General features: G+C 46.0%; 1 protein-coding gene across 3 annotated transcripts in view; it reads left to right on the forward strand.

The window, feature by feature from the left end:
- The first annotated feature begins 5357 nt into the window (after positions 1-5357).
- The window catches only part of Stx3 (syntaxin 3), a 39477-nt gene continuing 19863 nt past the window's right edge, over positions 5358-24971 (forward strand). For 2 of the 3 annotated variants that reach the window (XM_087908089.1, XM_087908091.1), the window contains exons 1-3: positions 5358-5513; positions 6315-6475; positions 22509-22592. In XM_087908089.1, coding sequence (XP_087764215.1) covers positions 6365-6475; positions 22509-22592 — 195 coding nt within the window. In that variant the 5' untranslated portion in view covers positions 5358-5513; positions 6315-6364. Of the gene's footprint in view, positions 5514-6314; positions 6476-22508; positions 22593-24971 lie in introns of those variants that run through there. The other variant, XM_087908090.1, reaches the window with a different exon arrangement.

The following is a 24971-nucleotide window of genomic DNA, read 5'->3' on the forward strand; positions in this document are numbered from 1 at the left end:
CAACAATAATGAACATGATATTTTGACTTTGTAAAGTTTGGGAATCACTAGTTTCAGTCACTCCCCTTATTTGATGGATAGATAAAATAAATTGTGATTACAGGTAACAGACATTTTGTGGCAGAGTCACTTTTTAAAAAAAAAAATTAGTTGATTCTTTGTGAATTTCACGTGTCCTGATCCCAGTCATCTCCCTGACCTTTCATCTCTGCCCTCTTGCCTTTTTCACCTCCCCTCAAAATAAAATAAAATTTAAAAGAAAACCAAAAATCCCAAACCAAAACCAACCAACCAAACAAACAAACAAAACATGAAGTCTTGGCGTGAAAGCCGCAGTCTGACACAGTGAGTCATACCGTTTACCCTTTAGTTCATACATCTTTTTTTGTTTTTTTTTATTTTTTCTTCAATTTTTTCATATATTTTTATTTTTCCATTCAAAAATTTACACTTCCTCCCCTCCTCCTATTCCCCTCCCGCTCCCCCACTCACCCTCCTTCCTTCCCCTCCCTTCTTAAGAAAGGGCAGGGTATCCTGCCCTGTGAGAAGTCCAAAGCCCTCCTCGCCTCATCCAAATAGACTACAGTCCCAAAAAGCCAGTACATGCAGTAGAAACAAGTCCCGGTGCCATTATCAATGGCTTCTCAGCCCCCATTGTCAGCCGCATTCAGAGAGTCCGATTTGATCACATGCTCGTTTAGTCCCAGTCCAGCTGGATTTGGTGAACTCCCATTAGAGCAGGCACACTGGCTCAGTGAGTGGACGAACCCCTCCCGGTCCTGACTTCCTTGCTCATCCTCTCCCTCCTTCTGCTCTTTAACTGGATCTTGGGAGCTCAGTCCGTTGCTCTGATGAGGATCTCTGTCTCTATCTCCATCCACCGCCGGACGAAGGTTCTATGGTGATATTTGAGATATTCATCAGTGTGATTATGGGACAAGGCCAGTTCAGGCACCCTCTTCTCTGCTGTCCAAGGATCTTTACTTGCAAGTGTTCTTTGCTCTGGTTCGATACCTCTGGCTTTTGCTATACCCTTAACACTGGGCCCTCACCGGAACTCCTCTTGAATATCCTGTTGCTGCTTTGTGTCATTGAAGATCCTGAAGCATTGGATCTGCACGTCTGGCCTCTTCACATGCTCCAGCAGTTTATAGATGAGGTGGATGTTGCTGTGGGCTAACTCATAATCCTGGTTCTGGGCCTAGGTCTGCCTGCTTGCTTTCCCTAACTGTCACCACCAGGGTGAGCCCTTCAGCACTGCCCTGGCTAGTTCACCCACTGCAGCAGGCAGCAAGGCACAGGGGCCAGTTTTCCCGCTCTCGTGCCTTAGAACCAGCTCATTTGCACTCACATCACCAGGGCCAGCTTTACTGTTTTGCCCAGGTGAGGTCCAAGGCCCATTCTCCTGAGTGCTGTAGTTGGTGACTGCAGGGCTCTCCCGCCCGGGTGGGGGAAGGTGGGGAGAGGGCATCTTTCTCTCACTCATACCCCGCCCCCCCACCACTCATGCAGATGGAATGGGGGCTGGGCCAGCTCTCCTGCTCTCACACCCTCAGGGCCAGGTCAACTGTGCCCTTCCCAACAGGGTAAGCTCCAATGTGTTTCCCAAACAAAGCACAGGGCCTGCTCTCCACCCCAGAGTGCTGCAGCTGCCGAGGGGAAGCTCTTCCACTCTCAAGACCTCAGAGCCAGCTCTCCCACTCTCAGGACCTCAGAGCCAGCTCTCCCACCTGCCACAAGCAGTGAGGGGCAAGGATGCAGGAGGGCATCTCTCCCTTGCCCACTCCACCATATTGCAGATGAGCAGAGGGAACAGATCTCCCATGCATGTTTGTGAGGCCAGATCACCTGTGCCCACCCCGATAGAATCAGCTCTATTGTGCTGCCCAGGCCAGGTGCAAGGGCCCCTGCCTCTGGTGTTGCAGCTGTCGAGGAGCAGGGTCAGCTTTCCCAGTCTTGTGACCCCAGGACCAGCTTTCCTGCCTGCTAGGTGGTGAGGGGGAGTCACATTTTTTAGCTAATTTTTTTTCATATAATTACGTTTCGATGACAATTTCATCTCTCCCAACTTCTCCCCATTCTTCCACCCTCCCCACCTACCCAACTCCAGGCCATTTCTTTTTCTCCCTTTAGAAAACAACCAGACAACAACAAACAAACCAGGATTTTAAGAAAGAAAAAAGAAAAAAAATAAGAAACACACACACCTCATAAAAATACAAAATCAGAAATCGTAATATACAGGCAAATGGTCAGTAAGACAAAGCGTCCAAACAAAGCCATATGAGACACAAAGTCTACAAGAATACCGCTGGGTGTGTTTTGTGTTGCCTGTATACTGCTTGGTGTGGGGCCTGTGCTTAAGTGTGGTTAATATGCCCAGTGAATAGAGTCACATTTCTGATTAAGGCCTCTTAGCTGTGTGTCCAACAATTGTTCTGTTAGTTTATAACAATGGCCTCATCACTGAAAAACTATTATGTGAAGGGCAGATTGACTTTCTGGTTCTGGGGATGTAGATGAGTTGGTAGATGCTTGCCCAGTATGCCTGAAGTCCTGGGTTTGATCCCCAGCCTGGCATAAACAGGGATTGGTAGCATGTATCTGTAATCCCAGCATTGGGGATTGGGTGCAGAAGGATCAGAAATTCAAGGTCATGCTTGGTCGCACAGAATGAGATCATCTTGAGGTACATGAGATCCTGTTTAAGGGGAGAAAAGGCAGAGTAATGTATAAAGAAACACACTGGTGCTGCAAACCATGCTTGACAAATGAAGACAGCAATGATAAAAGGGTGTGTGAGTGTGTAGGTGGAGGTAGGCTGGAAGACAACCCCGACTGTCGTTCCTCGGGAGCTGTCCATGTTGTTTTCTGAGACAGGCTCTTTCACTTACCAAGCAGGTAAGTCTGGCTGGCCAGCGGACCTCAAGGATCTGTTTGTCTCCTCTGTACGGTGACAGGCAGATGCCACTATACTGGACTATTTTTTAAAAAGTGGTTCAGGGGATTCCACTCAGGTCCTTATGTGTAGCAAGCACTTTTCTTCCTTCCTTCCTTTTTGTTTTTCTGTCTGAGATATAAGCTCTGATTTACTTTTTAAAGTGTTTGAATAAAGGCAAGAATAATGGTGGGCATTATAGGGTAGAAAAGTTTTGTTCTGTATAATAACTTTTAAAAATAGAGTTGGTACCATTCAGCCATTGAAGATACTACCTTGGGAATACACAGGAAAACTGAGCAAATTAAAATGATCAATGACCACCACCAACACCACCAAAAAGCTGCTCCATGCTATGTACCCTGTGGCAGTCTTATCTAATGCATTTTTTCTGATGATATAATGGTCTGTGCCTTTCATTGCCTTGCAGTTATTGTCCATCTGTGTAAATCAGAAACAATTGGTAGTAACAACAGTGCTTCTGTCCACGGAGATGAAAAGAATTTAGTCTGCAGGAGAACAGGCCCTCCCACCTCCCTAAAGTCGGTGTGCACAGGCTTTCCTATGCCCCCCTCCCAGCCAGTTTTGCACCAAGTAACCTACTTAAACCAGCATTTGTGTTGTTTGTCTGTGGCTCTGAATCAGTTAAACCTCTTATTAGTTGCTTCATTATTAAGCTAAAAAATTGAAATATATTTATTTCATATTTTCATGAGATAGACAATTGCCCTGTTAAAATCAATTGTGTTTTTAAAAATAATTTTTTGAGACTTTTCAAAAGTATTACTTATTTGAATGTTTTTGCAGTGCCTGTAGAAGCCAGAAGAGGGCGATGCCTCCTCTGGAACAGGAGTTACAGACAGTTGAGAGTCTTGTGGATGCTGGGAATCTAGGTTGGCCAGTCAGTGCTCTTAACCACTGAGCCATCTCTGCAGCCTGAAAGCGGTTATGTCTTACTAGGAATCCTCGGTTCTGGCTTCAGAATGAATCCTTATTCTTTTCTCACCGCTACACTTCTGCCCAGACTGAAGATGTCTACACTTTAACGATGTTTCACTGTAATTCCTTTTACTGGAGAGGTTGAAACAGAAGAATGACAAGTTCAAAGCTTGCCTGGATGGACAGTTTTGGGAGTCTCTGAAAGTAAGAAGAAAACAAAAGACTGGTGCTGGAGAATGAGCTCAGTGGTGGAATGTTTTCCAACTCTTTATATGCCAGGCAGCAGATTCAACCCCAGACTTAGGGTTTACGACGATCAGGGGGTGTGGAAGCCTTTGCAGTTCGCGCGGGGCGCCGTGACAGATGGACGTGAGAAAAGGGGTTGGAGTTGAGAACTACAGGGCTGGCTTGTCAAAGCCCTCCCTTTCATGACTATCTTTATGGCAGCGGAAGAAGTCAGTAGGAGAGCGCACGCAGCAGAGGGCAAAGTCCGTTTGGAATTAAGAAAGTGTCTATGACCTTTAAAACTGAACGCAAAGCGCAAGATCCTCCCCGAACTAAATCTTCGCTGGCTCCAAGCTTGACGTGTTATCCAAAATCAAATAGGGAGGAGACGGGGGCACTGTTGAAGAGGGAAGGACAGTGAGAGGAACCCCATTTTCCCAAAAATTCTTCAAACCCCGAGGCTCTTTACAGCATGGGGGATGTGTGGGACTTTTCCAAATCAAACGTCTTTATCCTACAACCCTGCCCTGTAGTGACAAGTCAGTCACCTCTTTTCTCGCATAGGCGTCGCAGCAAACTGCTAAATAGTTTCTGATTTACGGCTATGGAAACGGAATTCTCTAGAGGAACAGGATTTCCCTAACAGTTATTCAAATTGTTAGTAAAAGATGACTGAACCGCCTACACGCCTCCAAGAGGCCCCAGGGCCACCAACAGCATAACTCTCAAATTCCTGCCCACAGCCCAAATCCAGAGTCTCATTTTCAGTTACATTCTCTGGAACAGGTCTCTGAGCCCGGACCATGCAGTTCTCTACCTCACAGATCCGAACTTTGAGAACTTTGAGGCAGAATATCTCTTGAGCATCACCCGAACATTTCTCCCCATCAAAGGGAGCAGGAACCAGCTTGTCTTTAACTGGACGAATCCGCGGAGGGCTGGACAATATGGACAGTACGGAAAATATGGAATCGAAGCCAGACAGATCTCTTCTCTTTTTCTCTGTCCTGCGGGGCTGGGGACCCTGGATGTTCCTGCTTCTTGCGATGCCACGACGCACCGATGGCGCTGGAGCGCGCGCGGGCCCTTTAAGCAGGAGCGCGGGGCGCGGCCCAGGTACGGGGCGGGTCCAGGGGCGGGCGGGCGCTGTGCGGGCGCTGGTCTGGGAGCCGGATTTGGAGCGCGGCGCCGGCGGGGGCCGGAGGGGGCGGCGCGGCGGACCTCGGTGGCCTCGGACGCTCCTCCTCGTGAGCGGCCGCCGCCCGCCTCCGCCTGCGCTAGCAGCTCCCTCGCCCCGGCCGGCACCGGCTACCGCTCCTGGCCGCTCACCTGGGACGCGCTCACCTGGGACGCGGTGCCCGGCGCCCGCACTTGGGCCAGGATGAAGGACCGGCTGGAGCAACTAAAGGCCGTGAGTTTACTGCGCCTGGGGATCCGGCGGGCCGGGAGCTGGGCGGGGGGGGGGGATCGGCCGCCAGGAGAAGTGGCGTGGGAGAGGGGCTCCCCTTAGCTCCCCTAACCCAGGTCACGGGGGTGCTCTGTGCGCTAGGCCTCTCTACTTAAGCCCCCGCCTCATCTCGCGGAGCTCTGTACCCTCCCCTCCCCGGCAGGGTCACGTGCTGGGTGATTCACCACCTAGCCCGATTTCCCTGAACGCCGGTAACCCTCTCATCCCTGTCCCCCCACCCCACCCCCTCAAGCTGACCAGTGTTCCTTCAGACCTGGATCCACCCCGGTGCTTGAAATCCGTGGGGCTTATGGTGAGGTCAGGGGACTCACTCTCACCATCTGCCTTCTGTCGCCTGGCACTGTGCCCCAAATCGGTCTCCTCTCCTCTTCCTTATTTCCCTCCCGGAGCACCGGGCAGGGCTGCCCCATCCCCGGAGTAGCTGAGAGTTCCGGGTGACCTCTGGAGCTGTAAGCTTGTCAGGTCCTAGGACGGGTTCCCCTCCTACCATCCGGTGGTCTCTACTTTTCCTTGCGTCCCCTGAGACAGCTGTGGTCGTCTCTGCCGCACAAAAGCTGAAAAACTTAGGCCACTTGCGTGTTTGAGCCCATTTCCTTGTCTGTCAAGTGAGAATCACCCTCCCTTATATAGGTCTGTAATGAAGATTGAATGACACGATGGGACTTGATATAGGAAAGTGCCGAAGTGTGAAACTTTGAGATATAGATTCATTTAGTAAGTCATTGAGTACCTTCTTTCCGATAGGGTTAGTGTGAAACTTTGGGGACCCACACAGCGATACAGGCTGGCACTTAATGGAACATAAAACCCAGCCCTGGATACGCACAGCCGAGTCCATCTACCTGCTACCCCAGAAGCTTCCGCCTCAGTCAAGACCTGGGAAAGGCCTCGCTGAATCTTCCCAGGTGATTAACGAGCTCCTTAGAGTTGGGAAGTATTAGCCTGCATTAGCACTGCGGCTTTGTCCTGCCTGGCCCTGCTGGCCCTGCTGTTTACTGGTTACCCTTTAAACTCCAAGCTTACGTTTTGTTATCTGTAAAATGAGTAGTCGTGCAAGCTAAAAGCAAGCGAGCCTGCAGGAGAGCCCTTTGTATGACACATAGGACTTAATACATAGCGTTATGCTAATAACTTTTTTAAAAAAATAGAAATGGTGGCAACCAGCGGGTTGATATTGTAATTGTCTTTCTTTCTCCTCCCTTGCTAGGGGGAGAGCTTCCTGACCTGGTGCACGTGCTCTGGATATTGGGCTGCAATGGAGGCTTAGGAGAAGAGAGAGAAGAGAGGACAGTTGCTTATTTAGTGGGAGTGAGCCTCTGCCCCAAATTTGCTCTTTTATATTTGAACCTCAGGGCATCCTGGTTAACTAAAGCACAAAATTTACTTGTCTCTGTTTTATAGGTGGGGAAACTGGAGCTCACTCTGGGGGGGAGGGACGCCTCCTGCCAAAGAGTTCAAAGCTGAACAGCATTCAGAAGCAGCTCCTTTTAGTGAGGGAATCTGGACTTAGTATCTGGGCTAAGATACTCCCTGACTCTCTCAGTAGCTGGTTGTCAACAGAGTAGTCTTCAGTGAGTTTTGAGTCCCAAGAATAAGGCATTTTCCAGGGAACCAGAGCAAATCCCTGTGCCTTTCAGTCCTGCAGGGTGAACCCTGGTAAATCAGGGCTAATGACATGTTTCTCCCCTTCAGCTCTTTGGAATGTAGGGAGAGTGGGCTGCTGGTACCGCTCTATGGCAGTGTTCTGAAACCACAGGGAGGCTGCTGTCCTGTTCTGGAACCCTGCAGTGCACGGAGGACTGGCTTGAGGTTCAAAGACTTCTCTAATTGAGGCCTTGACACCCAATAGCTGGGATCTTTTTGCAATTTCACCTTTGTGCTGCTGCCTCTGCTTCTGCTCCTTCTTGATTATTTTTATTTATCCATTGACAATTCCGTACATGTGTACAATGTATCTAGATTATATTCCACCCAAATCTTCCCTCCACTGTCCTCAGGTAACCTCTAGTGCTCCCCCTTTTGTACCTTTATGTCTTCTTTTTTCTTTTCTTTTCCTCTTTAAAAATTTTATATAACCAACTGAATCTGGGAAGGGCTGCCTGCCTGCAGATGAGTCTGGGGCCATCTACCAGAGCAAGGGCAGCCTACCAGGTCCAGAAGGAAGAAAAAAAATTCCCCCTTTCCTAGAAGCCATCAACTGTCAATAGCTCCTCACCTAGGGGCAGAGCCTCGTGAACCCTCCCCGATCTGTGGTGGAATGTTGACTGACTAGATTTTGTGTAGGTAATCACACCTTCTGTCCATGGGTTCATGAGTGCCGCAGTCATGTCCTGTCCAGACGACAGCGTTTCAGAGCGTTTCTCCTCTGCCTGGCTCTTAAGTTCCTTCTGCCTCCTCTTCCACTATATTCCATGAGTCTGGATGGTGGTGATGTAAGTGTCCCAGCTAGGGCTGAGCACCCAACTGTCACTCACTTCCAGCACGGACCAGCTAGGAGTCCGCATTGACTGCTGCCCACTGCACCAAGGAGCCTCTCTGACCACGGTGGACAGCAGCACTGATCTATGGGTACCAACATAAACATTTAGAAGGTACTTTGACAGCATGGCCATTTAGCAAAACATCAGAAGTAGGTACCTTCTTGATGCTTCCTATGTAAAACAAAATTCAGTTGGTCTCAGAAGATACTTCTGCCATTATTAATGATTTCTGTGAAGGATGTTAAGGTTTCTGTGCATTATCAGCCATTCTGTCATGTGTCATCACCTTCTTCCACCCCGTCTCTTAGCTCAGAAACCACCGTTTTTTGCAACAAGATGGGGCATGATCTCTCTCTGATTCCTATTATATACCAAAAAACAAAACAAAACAAAAAACAATAGCAAAAAAAAAACCCCAAACAAAACAAAAACCAAAAAACCCCAAAGCCCAAACCAAACCAAAACAAAAACATTTGCTAACCCGTGCATGCAGTACATTTCCTGTTGAGCAGCCTGTGCAATGAATGTCTTTCTAAACCCCAGGCGGGAGAGGGTGATGGCTGCCTTCAGATAGCTGGGGCTGTGTCATGTGCTTGAGACTAGTTTAGCTGTGAGTAGATAGGAAGGGAAGATGTGGGGCTGATGGGTAGAAATCAGACATCTTTAAGAAAGTAATTTAAAAATAATGTAATTGGCAGTCAGGCGTGGTGGCGCACACCTTTAATTCCAACACTCGGGAGGCAGAGGCAGGAGGATCTCTGTGAGTTTGAGGACAGCCTGATCTACAAATCAAGTTTCAGGACAGCCAGGGCTGTTATACAGAAAAGCCATGTCTCAGGAAAGAAAAATGTAATTAGTTGTCCAAGGATTGGGTCCTCCAATTGAGTCCTCCAGCATGAGAAGAAAGCAGGAAGACTGTTGAGGTGTTGAGTGCTCTAGGAATTTGAGCATCTCTTGACGGAGGGACGAAGAGTGAGATTGAAGGCCTCCATGGACCCTGAGAGAGTATGGTTCTGTGAGATGTTTTTTATTTGTCTTACTATTCTGGAGTCCACAAGGGTCGAGGCCCCAGCGTCGCAGCTGTCAAGGGGACCACTGAACAGGTGAAAAAGAGATAAATCTCTGTGACAATCTATGATGGCTATCTACGACAGTACGCGTGAGCTGTCCGCACTTAGCTCCTTGGGAGCAATGTCCTCCCTAAACCACAGGGCTAAATGTAGTCACAGGATCTGGCTTACCTTATCAGCTGACTGCTTCTCCTCGGGGCCCTCAGTGTTTTCTTGTTGACCTGGAAGTTTGCTGGGAATGTGCACTGACTGCTCCCAGCCCTTCTCTTCTCACCCTCTTCTTGCTAGCTGAACCTTGACTCTACCGGACAGTTCCTGGCCAAGAAACCTTTTGTGTGCGCCTGTTTATATTCAGTAAACATTTGCTAAGCGCCTATTGTGTGCCAAGCCCCGCAGTAGATGCTGGGATGCAGTATCAGGCAGCATTTGTTTCTGGCTCTTAGGAAGTTCACAGTTGGGTAGAAAGGACAGAGGATTAGACAACATGACGTGTAATTCTTGTGATAGGAGCAACCACTGGAAGACCCTGCCAACTGGCCTCTAGGAGCCAGGAGATGAGTCCGGGGGTGCTATTCCCAGCAGCAGTCTTTCAATGGAAGTTCCTCTTCAAACCTAATATAGTCTCTTCAGGTGCAAATAGAAGTTATTTGGAAGACAATGTGGATCCTAGATTTTTCTCTCCCTTTGGTGGGTGCTTCATATATAAGAGTATCAGGAACATAAAAACATGCATGCTAGCATCCAAAGAGGGGTGTAGTGGTGCGTGTGTGTGTGTGTGTGTGTGTGTGTGTTTATAGTACATCCTATAATAATCAACATAATCATCCAGCCTAATCAGAATTTTTTTTAGCACAGTATTTAGCTTATATCCTGCTGCATAAGAGGGTTGGCAGAATTATTGTACAAAGTCCTTATTTCAAAGAGTAATTGGTCAAGTAGGGAAAACAAATGTATTTCATGGAAAGAGAAACAAAGTAAAGCCAACCTCATAATGAAAACAGTAGCCGGTGATATATAGAATCAAGGTCAAGACTTTGAGCACCCCAGAGACCTACAAACAAAACTAAAATGACTTGGATGTTTTGAACCTTCTAAGACCAAGACCATTAGGGGACAGCAATGATTCAATCACTCAACAGTCTAGACTTAACCTTTGACTCTGCCTGTCTTGGTCTTGCTGCTACCCAAAGGCCTGCCCCCATCCTTCCCCACCAGAAGTTCTGGATCTCCGTGGGCACAGAGTTCCTTAGGGTAATGTGCTTTAATCCTCTCAGAAATCAGGGGCTGCACTTCTACATTAAAGCAAATTTAGTCAGTGAGTGTTTGCCTGTCCGCACTCTGTGCTTTAGATCATAATAAATCTTAACATACCAACTTGCCCTTTGCTGAGATCCCGTTTTTTCTTTAGTAATAGGGTTTCCAACCGGTCTGGCTTCCCTCTGCATCTCTCGCTGTGCCAGAGAGAGCTGTTTTGCTGTTGGTAGACAGAAGCCAGGATGAGAGTGACGGGGATTGAGTGGGGATTATAGACCCATCAGCTGGAGGCCAGAGAGAAAATGCTGGGATGAGAAAAGGGATTAATTTTATTTTTATTCCTGTGAGCTTGAGGGAGGTTAGGGACTGGCAGGAGAGTGTCCATCCTGTCCTCTCTCCCTCCCCAGTGCTTCCTTCCTACCCTGTTATTCCTGTCCCGCTCTCCAGATTCATTCTTTGCAGAATTTATTCATTCCCTAACTGCAGCCTAGTCTAGCCCAGCCACTTGCATGAGCTTTGTGTTGTTTTGCAACTAAATAAGTTAGTACTTAAAAAAAAAATTATTACCACTGAGTAGGTTTAAAACCATTGTCCACTAACTTCGTTATCTTTTATTTTTTAAGACAGGGTCTCACAATCTAGCCCTGGTTGTCCTGGTACTCACTTTGTAGACCAGGCAGGCCTCGAACTCAGAGAGATCTGCCTGCCTTTGCCTTCTAACTGCTGGGATTAAAGTTGTGAGCTGCTGCACACCGCTTCATTCATTTTCTTCATGAATTACTCTTTGTATTCTATGTCATCTGTTTAAGGGTGGTGACTCAAATACTTGTCGGGTGAACTATGGCAAGTATCTCTTATTGAGCAGATTATTACTGGGCAGGATTTTGGTTTGATGCCTGGCACACCTTCTCTCTAGTCCCCTCAGTTCCACAAGGGGAGGTGGCATTGTCTGCCATTTCTGCCTTACAGGTGAGGGCTGTGAGGCTTGGGTTTGGTTGAGATCCATCCTCAGCCGGGAAGTGGTGGGATTAAGAATGGGCATGTTTGTTTTGCCTCTTTGAATTATCTTCCCACACTGTATCAGACTACAGACTGCCTGTGTACCTCCTTCCCCCAAGCCATAAGAGATCGTGAAAGGCCTCTGGGATCCCAGTACCCAGCATCCTGCATGGTAGTCACATTTACACCTTCTCTGTCTGCTGGTCTGCATCAGCTTGGCTCTTAGACACTGACACATCCCTTACTCATTATTATAGTTGATGTTTCTTGTTCTACTCCCTTATGGTAGGTGATACTTTACCTGATTGGAGTAGAACGTTTACTCAGGGAATCCATAACTTAGCTAATGAAGCCAGAAGTCACTGGTTCATCCCCAAGGTCAATGAATTCCAAGGCTCTTCTCTTTCTCAAAACTCCAGTGTTAGGATGTCACAGAGGCTGTCTTTGATCAGAAAGACAATGGCAACCATGTGGATACCTAAGTGACAACCTCATTTTTCCCCTGGTAAAATCCTTCTCATCCCCTAAGGCTAGGCTGTGGCATCATCACCACGGGAAAGCTTCCCAGGTTAAGTACGTAACTGTGCATTTCCTGACGCCCTCATTTCTTTATTTTGTTGATACAAACATAGCCACATGGCATTAGTATTGCAGTTTCAGAAGCTTCCAGTCCTGTCAGGTCCGGGGCCCTGGAAGAAAGCAGACTACACACATACAATTTCTTTCCTTCCCAGTTGAAGCGTAAACCGCTGGGTACTAAGCCATTCATTCAGTAAGTGGATGGCATTATGCTGTTGACAGCTTTACTTCCACACAGATTGTGTAGTTGCCGACGGTCCTTGTCTTTAGTCTCCTTTGTGTATGGCCCTCTTCAGCTTTCTCCCACCACTGTCTTTCCTGTTAGGTCACCTGCTTTGTGGCCTTTGTCTGTTTATGTGGCAACATTTCCCAGTGTGTGTGGAGACAGAGTGAAGTTCAGCTCCCACCTAAAGAGATTAATAGAGCGTGTACTGTCTGGGTATGCCAACTGTCTGGGTTAGGGCAGCTCGGTGTGGCATGAGGTTTGTTTAGTTCTTTAAATTCTTTCTTTTAAAATGCTTTCAGATTCATCAAGGATAACACAGAGAGATCCTTTCTACTCGTCCAGTTGCACCCCTGTTAACATCTCACTTTTCAATGTACATTCATCAAACAAAGAAAGTGATACTGGTGCAAGATTCCTCACTAAGCGCCAGGCTTTCTCTGGGTGTTTTTGATATACCACTAGAATCCATTTTCTGTTCTAGGATTTATTAAGCCAGGACTCCTCATTGTGTCCACTTCTCATGCTTTCTCAGCTTCCTCTGTCCTGACACAGTTTCTTGGTCCTTCCTGGTTTGTCATGATTTTGTTGGCATGACATCTACTTTACAGTAGGAAATGCATGTCTCTGGGCCAGGACTGCCTGCTGCAGCTGGAGTGGGGGCGGGGTAGGTTGAGAACAGGTTCCCCTGGCTCGGAAACACACTGTTGGCACGGTAGCTGGCATCTTTCAGCATTAGTCCCTGGAAGATAGTGCAGGGATTGCATGCCATGGTAAATAGGAAGTGTACACCTTAGGAGAGCCTTCCTCTCAGTGCTCAGTCAACGCTGCCTGCTCGCTGGGATGTGAGTGCTGTAGAAGGATCATGCTGGGAAAGAGGTTAGGGAAAGGAAGGATCCAGTAGATTAGAGGAGGGAAGAAGACCTCGTCTGTTTCTTACTCCTCTCTGAACTGGAGGGAGAGGAAGAAGTCAGAGATAGGAGGCTGGGTCAGGGGTTGAAAGACCTAAAGGGAAGCTGAGCTCAGAAGGAGGAAGAGATTTTCTCTCCTGGCTTCAAGGGTGAGAGTGAATGCAGGGTGTGGTGTTGTCACTCAGACTGGTCTTGCTGGAAATTTCCTCTGGGTAAATCAACTCAGTTTTCTCAAATGTTACTCTACATGCACTCTCTTAGAAGCTCCCCTCTCTGAAAAGCTCTCATGTTTGGGTGAGGTTGGACACCCTGTCTTCTATGTATAATTTCTCGTTATAATTGCTGCCCCCCTCCTCGTGTGGTACTGTAGTCATCTGTTTGCCCAGCTGTCTCCCGGTTTAGCCGGAGAGAACCTGGAGAGCCAGGGATGCTGAGTTTGCCTTGTGAGTCTCCAACACTTGAACCATTACTTGGCAAGTGTCAGATGTTCTTCCGGTAGGATGAATGCAGGAACACATACGCATGTAGGGGAGGAGGAGAATCTTTTGGGTGTGGTAGCTGGTTATGAAACCTTGAGATCCTCCTCCAAGTTAATGCAGTAATGAAGCTTAGATCATATCAAAGAGAAGTAAGGGAAATGAACATTGTTCCTTATTAGCCAGGTGATTCTGAAGGAATTAACCTTCCTAATTTTTTAATAGCTGTAACATCTACCGAGAAGGCCTCCCTTCACCTCCTTCCTCTCATGAAAATGTTCAGTGTTCTACTCTGGATCTAGCTTAGGTCTTGAGAATCAAAGCCACAAACTCAGCATGTGGAAATGGGGTCTTCAGTGTTTGTTTTAACAAACAGAATGGAAGGCATTTTGAGACATATAGAAGATGAAGAAATATTGACCCTATACTAAGACCCAAGAAACGATTCAATTTCATAAGCTATGAGTCAGTGATAGTCTTAGAATAACAATATAGCAGTGGTCTTCCAGTTTACCCTTGCTGGAATTTCAATAGCTTCTTTTAAATAACACAGTAAAAGTCACAACAGAAAGGACAGAGTATTAAGTGAATGGTAGGAAGAGTGATAAGTTTGTGAGAGTGCTGCTGGAACAGAAATCAGAGAGTCTTGTTTCAAACTCATATAGCAGAAAAGTGAAAGGCTTCAAACACATGAATGAATTCTGATTGAATTTCCCTCCTCGCCCATCACCTCTGAAAACGGGCATTGGAGTCACACGGAATGGGTGCCCTGTGCAGCTCTGCACACTTCGCATGTAATAGCCAATAGGAATTTTGTGAGCAGAATATTCTGGCCATGTTACAGCTGAGAAAACTGAGGCAGAGAGAAGTAACCCGTTGAGGATGGTAGCTCAGAGCTGTGAAGTGCCCTGCTGGGTCTTCACCACAGAAGCCAGATGTTCCTGTGTGTCTCCATGTTCTGGACAGAGACAGGAATACATGCACGATACCCCTTTCACTCGAGGATAGGGGCCCATCTAGCTTAGTTTTATGGATGTTGTAGCAACCTCTAAAATAGGTGAAAATTTGTCATTGAGACCGCAGAGAGGCGCTTTCAGGCACAGGCAGAGGCTCCCATGGCTCTGCTAGAGTAGAGTCCTAATGATACCATTTAATATCTAAATTGCTTTGGATGAGTTAATTAACCTAATTAGCAGTTACCATATCTGTAAGTGGGGAAAGTAATATTTGTCCCTCAGAGGGTTGGTGTGTGACTTAAATAACACGTTTGAAGTCATGGAAGTACCTGTGACAAATATACATACTTATTATCTACTGTCATTGCTGTGACAAAGTACGAGAGTGAGTCCTTGGGGACTTTGGCTCCTGACATCTGACTGGCTGGTCTTGAGCTAATCTGGTGATGACTTTATTCCTCGGTGTCTCCTCCTTTCAGGTAGGGCCAATGTTTTGCCTTCATTTGCTCAGGTAGAACAAGACGTTGAAAGGAAAAGCAGGAGGCACACCTGGGGTATCATTGCTGATTTCCTCTTTATTCTCTGACAGGGGTGTTGCAGAAGATGAAACTCAGTGAAAAGAGGAAGTATTCTCTCAGGGATGGTTTGTTAATAAAGAAAATCGTCCGTGGGAGAACTGGGCCTTGGAAAAGGGTCATCTGATTTTTCAGTGGAGGAACAGAGCACTGGGTACCCCCTGAAGAGCCCACATACTCACTTAGAATTTCTGAGTCTTTAATCAAAGAAGAGGGGCAGGGTACTCAGGTTGGGCCACCGTATCCCCTGTATGCATGTGTCCATATGTCTGGGGCCCTGTGAATGGTGAGTGGTGTCTGTCTTTGGGAGTTCCCAGACCCTGGTTCTCGAGAAGGCAGCTTTCGAGGAGTGGGCAGCAGGGATAAGGAAAGGGGGATGTCATCGTCCCTCTGAATCACATGGGTCAGGAGAGAACGGGGTTTATAGAGCAGAGTCTGTGTCTGGAGTGAAGGACTGTTTCAACAGGGGAGAAGATATGACAATTTGTGTTCTGTGCTTGCCAGGAGGGCGCCTTCCCTCAGTCCTTTACTAGCCCTCTAAGTCTCCTCCCCTCTCCGCTCTTGATTCATCTCTCGACCTCCCTTCTTAGCTGCTGTCTTCTTTAGTGATTTTCTACCTCCTTCCCTCTCTTCCCCTCTCCCAAGTCCCAGTGAAGGAAAAATTCCTGCACACTGAAGAGGGAGGTGGAGCCTTGGAGCCCCCCCTCCCGCTGGGCTCCCCTTACTTGAAGATGAGGCACTTGAGAGGTATCCTGGGCTGTTTCCCAGGCCACAGTGGAGAGCTCATCTCAGCTCCTTACTTGGTGAGAAAAACCAGTGTTTCATAAAGACATGTATTGTGGCCAAGGCCTACAGCTCCAATTTCACAGCACAGGGTACATTCTGCCTGCTTGGGCTGCCAATTTCTTGTTCCAGGCTGCTGCTGGGCCTTTGAGCAGGGAGCATTGCGGTAAGAAGGGCTTAGAACAGAGGCCTGGTGCCCAGGCTGTGGATTCTGCAACCAGTAGCTGTAAGACCTTGACTGACTTAACTTCAGTGCTCCAGTTTCTTAGCTACAGCATGTAGATGGAATTTGTGGATATGATGTGCAAAAAAAAAAAAAAAATGGTAAGGGTGCATGGCCACCAAGTACCTGGTAGTGGCTATAGGGGGCAAATAAATTTATCTATTATATGAGCTGATGAGGAGTGATCTGTGGTCAGACAGACAGAGAATGGTAGAGAAGGCCTTTGAGAAAAAGGCAATCCGCAGAATTATAGTTAAGGAGTTTGAGGTTGCATTCTGGGCTCCTCAACATTCGCTACTCTGTGCAGGAGTTAGCGTTCGCCTTCGTCTTTGACATTTGGAGTACACTAGGCTTGAGAAGGGGAGGTAAATCCTCGCTCGGGTAACTTGCTGTTTCCTGAGTCGTTGGTGGTATCTTTCATCTCCCCACAGGAGAGGTTATCAGGAGGAAGTGGGTGGCTGGGCTTGTGGTTCTCCTGCACACTTTTCTTCCCGTGGCTGAACTTTCAGTTACTGTAACATCTTCATTACCACATGCCTTGATTCTTTGATAGTGATGCTGATGTTTTCTTGGTTAAGCTTAGTCATGTGAGCCGAGGATAAAGGGCAGAGTGTTTTCCTTGCCTCTGCTGGGGGTTGGGGGCAGACCCTGAGGAACTTGGATTTACCACAGCCGCCAGTATCTGAAGAAAAAGAGTCCCTTCCTGGGGTACTTTGTAGAGAAGCCGGAGGATGGTTCTGGGTCCAGTGATGTCAGGTGACACATGACCATGGCCTTTTCCTTGCATTTTCTGATGTAGGTTAAATGTTGTTGTTACTTTATGTATTTAGAGGCTATACATGGGAAGAGCTCTGCCTGAGGAGGTGGACATCCAGAATTTATAGTAACCCCATTAATGTCGGGCACCCTTAACATTGCATTTAGCTCCAAAAGCCCTGTGTTACTGTTGACCGAGGTTTCTGTCCCACCCCAGTCCTTCAGTTGTTCAGTCCCATAGAAAACACACAGAGGTCTACGTTAATTATAAACTGATTGGCCTATTAGCTCAGGCTTCTTATTAACTAATTCTTACATCTTATATATCTGTGTTAGTCATGTGGCTTGGTACCTTTTTTGGCGAGGCAGTCACATCTTTCTTGCTCTGTGTCTGGCTTCCTCTGTTTCTGGATTATGACTGCAGACTGAGCTTTTCTCCTCCCAGAATGCTGTTCTTGTTGCCCCACCTCTACTTCCTGCCTGGTTGCCCCACCTCTACTTCCTGCCTGGTCGCCCCGCCTATACTTCTTGCATGGCTACTGGCCAATCAGCATTTATTTAAAATACAAGTGACAGGGTACAGACCATTGTCCCACATCATTTTACCTTAAAGACCCTTAGACTTATAGTAAGGCTATTGAGAAGTAGTGTTCATGTACAGTGCTTTATTGAGCTTATATATATGCATACATGCACACATAGACATACAAACATATACATGGATGTGCACATATGCATATATGTACATTTTATAGTCTATACATAGATTATATAGCTTTATTGAGCTCACATATATGCATATATATTGCATAATGTATACACAGTGACTATATGTACATACAAATATATAGATACCATAATGCAACATAACATCTATATGCATATACATATATAGTCACATATATAGACATAGACACTATAAATATAATGTGTATATAATGATTACACATATACAACTCTAGACATATAGTCACTATATATATATTATATAGTATCCATATATGTCTATTTATATATTCATGACTATATGTGTGTGTATATATATATACACATATATAGTCACTATACACAGACACAGACACAGTCTTAGGGTTTCTGTTACTGTGAGGAGATACCATGACCATGACAATTCTTATAAAGGAAAACATTTAATTGGTCCTGGCTTACAGTTTCAGATATTTAGTCCATTATCATCATGGTGGGACATGGCAGCATGCAGGCAGACGTGGTCCTGAGAGTCCTATATCTTGATCTGCAGACATCAGAAGGAAACACTGCTACACTGGGCAGCATATTTGAGACCTCAAAACCTGCCTCCACAGTGACACACTTCCTCCAACAAAGCCACACCTATTCCAACAGGACCATACCTTCTAATAGTGCCACTCCCTGTGGGTCTAGAATGAGTCTGTGGGGGACATACTTATTCAAACCACCACCACCAACACACACACACACACACACACACACACACACACACACACACGAGCTTCATGAAGGACTGGTAGAAAGCCCAGTAGCAGGAGTAAACATACACATGCAGGAGATGTAGGATCAGGTTGGTGGGGACAGAAAGTGCTTGGTACCAAACAGGGAGACTGACTCTAAGACAGGCATAGTCATCTTCTAAAGCATTTTAAAGAGCAGACCTTTGATTTTGTCCTATAGGTGATACATCAGATATTGGGAGTTGGGGAGGTACTTGGATTGGAAAAGAGATCATGTGGTTGGGGAGGTTGTTGCAGTGGCACAGAGCCTGCTACTCAACCAAGGTCCTGTGACATATTTTCTGGTTTATAAATGAAGGAAACGAGACTCAGATGTTAAACCATGTATTAGGGGTTCAGTGACTATAATGTGATAGGACCACATTATAATCCTGGTTTATGTTGCCCCAGTAAAACTATCATACAGATGCAGCCTTTAGGAAGGGGAAGGGGATGGTCTCTTCCTCACAGGGATTCTGTTTTTCTATGCCTACATCTCTAATGCTAGGTGTGGGGGAAATTGACACCTGGCAGGTGCTGGTTAGCGGGGAGCTCGGTGTTGTGCTAAAAGATTTGCATATGTGATTTATTCAATTGTCATATAAGTAATAAGGTATGTGGTGTTAGTATCAACGTTTTAAAAATATTAGGCAGGTGTGGTGCTTGAGCGATGTCTCACAGCTTGAATGGTAACAGGTGTTGGACTGAGTTTGTAGGCTACCAAGGACTATCTTTTCTTCTCCTAGTTCACTCTCACTAAAGGTGGACCAGAGCATTTGTCTCAAGCTGCTCAAAGCCAGGAGGCATTCTGAGTATTTGTCAGGCCTTGTACACTATCTAGTCTTAGGAGCTCATGTTATAATAACCATTAAGTGACCACTGGAAACGATCCTTAATCCATTCATGAGGTAGTTTCTTCCTGCTTCCTTAGCATGTGTGCCAGCTTGGACACTGAGTTGACATCATGTGGCTGTATCTGTGTATATGTGTATCAGATACATACTTGACGTTTCTTCCCTTGGAACTGCTAGGCCACCTCTTAAGATAGATCATTCTTGGGGCTGGAGAGATGGCTCAACAATTAAGATCATGTACTGTTCTTACAGAGGACCCTGGTTCCATTTTCAGCACCTTCATGGTGGCTCACTGCTGTCTGTAACTCCAGTACCAGTAAATACAATGTCCTCTACTGCTGTCTGTGGGTACTGTATGCAAGTGTTACACAGGCACGCATGCAGCAAAGCACCCATGCACATAAAACAGATTAATAAATCCTTTAAAAAAGGATGTTCCTGGCAAAAGCTTACTAACTTCATTGAGGAAGAATGACTTGATGTTTTCAAGGAAATAATGTGGGCATCTTTCCTGGAGAGAAGATCCTGTGGAGACCTCTGAGAGGGTTGGGTGTTTGAGTAATGGAACATTTTGTCTCAAACAGTAGAAACTGATGTGTGAATTGAGACTGCAGGCTACTGTGAATGCATTCGTCTCAAAGTGATTCAATTTCTGTTAAGTACTGGGAAACATGAAATAAATTATTGACAGGTGTCTTAGTCACACTGTTCTATTGCTGTGAAGAGACATCATGACCAAGTCAACTCTTATAAAAGAAAGCATTTAATTGGGGGCCTGCTTACAGTTTCAGAGAGGTTTAGTCTGTTATCGTCATGGTGGGAGTATGGCGGCACTCAGGCAGACATGGCTGGAGAAGTAGCTGAGAGTTCTACATCCTGATCCGTAGCGAGAGGGAGAGAGAGAGGGAGAGAGAGAGAGAGAGAGAGAGAGAGAGAGACAGAGAGAGACAGAGACAGACACAGAGAAAAAAAGAGTGACTGGGCCTGGCATGGGCTTTTGAAACCTCAAAGTCTAGCTCTGGTGACACACTTCCTCCAACAAGGTCACACCCAATCCTTCTAATCCTTTCAAATAGTGCCACTCCCTGATGTCTAAGCATTCAAATATATGAGCCTATGGGGACCGTTCTTATTCAAACCACTACAGCAGTTATGGTGTTGCCCTTTGATTGCAGGTGATAAGGCCCATGAGCAACAGAGCCCTTGAGGTAACTGAAGAATACAAGGGGAGATCTGCAGGCTCTGCCTGCAGCCAAGGGAAGTGGGGCTCAGGAGAGGAGGATGCTGTCATTGGCTCACTAAGCTCCATTCGCTTCAGGCTCTTCTCACAGCACAGATTCCATAGGGAGCTTGAGTGATCCCAGGGCCTCCCCCAAATCAAGTAGGAAAGGTGAAAGGGCTTTCCATGGAGGGTACCCTGGGCTGGCAGGCTGACACACCAGTGAATGTATTCTAACAGATACACATTGCAGCCTTGATCTCTGGGGATTTATGATCACGGGGTGCAGACTGTGATAGTAGGCGATGGTGGTTGCTATGGAAGGTCTTTACAGACTGGCGGGAGCTTAAGGAAGGTTTTGAGTTTTGCATGGGAGAGACAGGTATGTCTGAAGTGAATTCTGAAGATGAGTAAGATTTTGGTAGTTGGACAGGTGCATTTAGGTTAGAATCCTTGCATGGCAGCACGGAAAGAAAGAGATTACATATAAAGGAAGGCTGTGCCGAGGAGCTGGAAGGAGTCTCAAGTGGTTGATCCTCGAGAATGCACTGGGGGAGATGTGTGCCTGTGGCTGGGTTTGGGTAGAGGGATTTTGGTTCTAAGAGATAAGCTGGCATTATATGACCTTGGGTGTCAGGAGAATGTAATCAGTTGAGTTTTTTAGGAGATAGTGGTGGACTGAGTAGGAGGACCCTCAGATTCAGCTCCTCTCTTGAAGGAAGCTAGTGAGTTGGGAGCTGTCTCAGAGAAGATGGGAAATCAGCTGCTGGGAAGACCCTTGGAGAGATTTCCCAGGGTCACAGATTCCTGTGGAAATTGTACGGATTTGTGGGGGTGGTGACAGGTAATGTGGGCCTGGCCCTTTCCTTTGTGTGTGGAGTTTCCAACCGTTGAGGGTGGTGTGGAAGGCTGTGCGGGGGCTCCCCTGCCCCAGCTCCACTCTCTACGGTCAGTGTTCTGTGTGCTTAGAAGCCAGCAGTCCCTGTTTAGCACTGGTCTGGGAGAGAGCAGTCAGGAAGAATGTGAAAACAGATCAGGCTTTTGTTGCTGGGTAGGAATGGAGTCACTTCTAAGTAGCCCTTTTGTAATTAAGGAGGAAGGCAAAGGAGGTTGAGAAGGTTTGCACTCCGGAGGCTGCTGGAGGGGGGCTGGGGAAGAACTTTCTTCCTGGATAGGGAAGAACGTGTTTTTCTTTGCAGCAGGTAGTTTCTAAACACAGGAACATCTTTACTGTAACCGTGAGGCTCGGCAGCTCAGGCTTTGAAGGAACTGCTTGGCACTTGTTTAAACAGCACTCTTCTAGAAGCTGCCTGCTACTAAACCTTTCTTAGTTCTAGGTTCCACAGCTAGAGTAAGTGACCGAAATTCCACCACCAGTAGCAACAAGGTTGGTCTGGCTGTGGAGTTTAGTGACAGAGCACTTTCCTAATGCCTGTGAAGACCTAGGTTTTGACACCCCCCTCCCCAGTATAAAACAAAGCAAAACAAGATGAATGAACAACAACCAAGGCCCTGAGGTTGAGTATATAGCATACTAGATCCTGTGCAGATATGTTATGTGTTCATTATCTCATTTATTTGTTTATTTATTTTGATTTTTGGCAGACAGGGTTCCTCTTTGTATACGTAACTGTTACACAACTGCTTTGTAGACCAGGCTGACCTTAAACTCAGAGATCCATCTGCCTCTGCCTCCCTAGTACTGGGTAGGTTTAGGTACTGTGGCCCAGATTATCTCACATATTTTTAGCTAACTTTATAAAGTAGTGCTATTAGTTTTTGACAGTTAAGAGACCCCAGGCTCAACAAGCTGAGTAGTAACTTGCTTGTCCCTTCCTTCCTGCTTTGTATAAAGTCAGGAGGTGGTAGAACTTGGATTTAATTACAGACAGATTAAATTTTTATTCATTTTAAAGAAAATTATATATAATATAATTATATATAGAGAGATATATAGGCATGCATGTGTCTATCTATCATCTATCTATGTATCTTATCTATGTGTACATGTATGCTTACATATAACTCCGTCAATAGCAGTGGCTGTTGATTGTGTCTCTATGTTCACTCTGGCCTGTTCTGGTCTCTTACAGAAGCAGCTGACACAGGACGATGACACTGATGACGTCGAGATTGCTATCGACAATACAGCCTTCATGGATGAGTTCTTTTCTGAGGTGGGCAGCCTTCCTGTGTTTTTATTTCTGAATGTCTACAAGGAAACACAATTTCCTCAGTAAGAATAAAGAAACCTCAGATCTTTCAATGCTGGCAAGGGAACAGATGGGCAGGCAGAATTGTTCCAGGGAGATTCTGTTTTCAATTCTTGGGAGTATCTAGACTTTACATCTTACTAAGGAAGTCAGGAGAAAGAGGCTGGGAGATGGCTCAGTGGTTAAGAGTATTTGCTGTACTTTAAGAGCAGTGGTTCTGACTCTGTGGGTCCGGACCCCAGGCTGACCCACCCTTTCATAGGACTCACCTAAGACCAGTGGGAAACAGATATTTACATGATGATTCATCAGAGTAGCAAAATTACAGTTATAAAGTGGCAAGGAAAATAATGTTATGGTTGGGAGTCACCACAGCATGAGGAACTATATTAAAGGTCACAGCATTAGGAAGGTTGAGAACCACTGCTCTAGAGGAGCCAGGTTTGATTCCCAGCACTCATGTGGTGACTCACACCATCTGTAATTCCAATGCCAGGAATCCCGTGCCTTCTTTCTGCCTCTGTGGGCACCAGCCTTGACCATTGTACACATCATATACATGCAGACAAAATGCTCATACACATAAAATAAAATAAACAAATAACTAAATGATTTTTAAAAGGCAAGCAGAGAGTAAATTATATGTAATTGTTGATAGACTTGAGAAGTCTTAAGTACATGACTTTTTTAAAAGTTTTTTTTTAATATTTTTTAAAAAAGAAAGCAATCTTTTTTCATTTTACATACCAATCCCAGTTTCCACTCCCTCCCCTCCTCCCATTCCCACCCCCTTCCTCCATCTAATCCACTCCTAAGAGAGGGTAAGATACATTGCTTTGGGGAAGGTCCAAGACCCTCCCTACTATATCTAGGCTGAGCAAGGAATCCATCCAAAGAGAATGAATTCCCCGAAAGCCAGTACAAGCAGTAGAGATAAATCCTGGTGCCACTGCCAGTGGCCCCACAATCTGTCCCAGCCATATGGCTGTCACCCACATTCAGAGGGTCTAGTTTGGTCCCATGCTGATTCCTTTCCTGTCTGGCTGGAGTTGGTGAGCTCCCATTAGCTCAGATTAACTGTTTCAGTGGGTGAACCCATCATGGTCTTGACCTCTTTGCTCATATTCTCACTCCTCCCACTCTTCAACTGGACTTCAGGAGCTCAGCCCAGTGTTCCACTGCCGGTCTCTGCCTCTGCTTCCATCAGTTGCTGGATGAAGGTTCTAAGGTGACATTTATGATATTCATCAATCTGACTACAGGGCTAGGCCAGTTCAGGCACCCTCTCCTCTATTGCTTAGGGTCTTAGCTGGGGTCGTCCTTGTGGATTCCTGGGAATTTCTCTAGTGTCAGGTTTCTTGCTAGCCCCATAATGGCTCCCTCATACTACAAGGACATTTGTACAGCTATGTTTATAACAGCATTATTTGTAATAGCCAGAACCTGGAAACAACCTAGATGCCCCTCAACCGAAAAATGGATAAAGAAAATGTGGTACATTTACGCAATGGAGTATGCAATGGAGTACGACTCAGCAGTAAAAAACAATAACATCTTGAAATTTGCATACAAATGGATGGAAATAGAAAAAAAAACATCCTGAGTGAGGTAACCCAGACCCAGAAAGATGAACATGGTATGTACTCAATCATAAGTGGTTACTAGCTATAAAACGAAGGATAATGAGCCTATAGCCCATGACCCTAGAGAAGCTAAGCAACAAGGTGAACCCTAAGAAAAACATATATTTATTCACCTGAAAAGGGGAGATAGAAATTACCCCCTGACAAAATTGGTAGCATGGGAATATGGGGAAAAGGGAGGGCAGAAGAGGAAGAAGAAGGGAGAAGGGGAGGGAGGAGGAGAACTTGAGGGAATGGGATAGTCGAGATCGAGGAAGGACAGGGATGAGAGCAAGGAAAGAGATATTTTGATTGAGGGAGCCATTATGGGGCTAGCAAGAAGCGTGACAACATTTTAATGATGTCTTTTCTTATTTAAAATTATATAAATACATTGTCAACTTTGGGGTCACAGTTAGGAGTAAAACTAAATTATTGCTTCTTTAGGCCTTTGATTCCTATTGGTCAAATTTGTTTCTTATAATTTTCCTAATTGTCTTAATTCTAGTGGTGACAGAGAGAACAAGATGATACTGGCTTGTGTTTGTAAAGTCACATGTGCCTACAGATTCATGTGTACTTTGGGCATGAAGAGGGCCTTACAGGGTTGAATTACAGCAATATGGAGTAGTAGAAGCATGAGGAGGCAGGAGTGTATTAAGACCAGAAACGGTGGCTTTGGAACTGAGAATCCTTAGATCCAGATCTCAGTGTGCTGGCT

Source organism: Myodes glareolus, chromosome 7, assembly GCF_982192425.1.
Source record: "Myodes glareolus chromosome 7, mMyoGla1.1, whole genome shotgun sequence".
NCBI lineage: Eukaryota > Metazoa > Chordata > Mammalia > Rodentia > Cricetidae > Myodes > Myodes glareolus.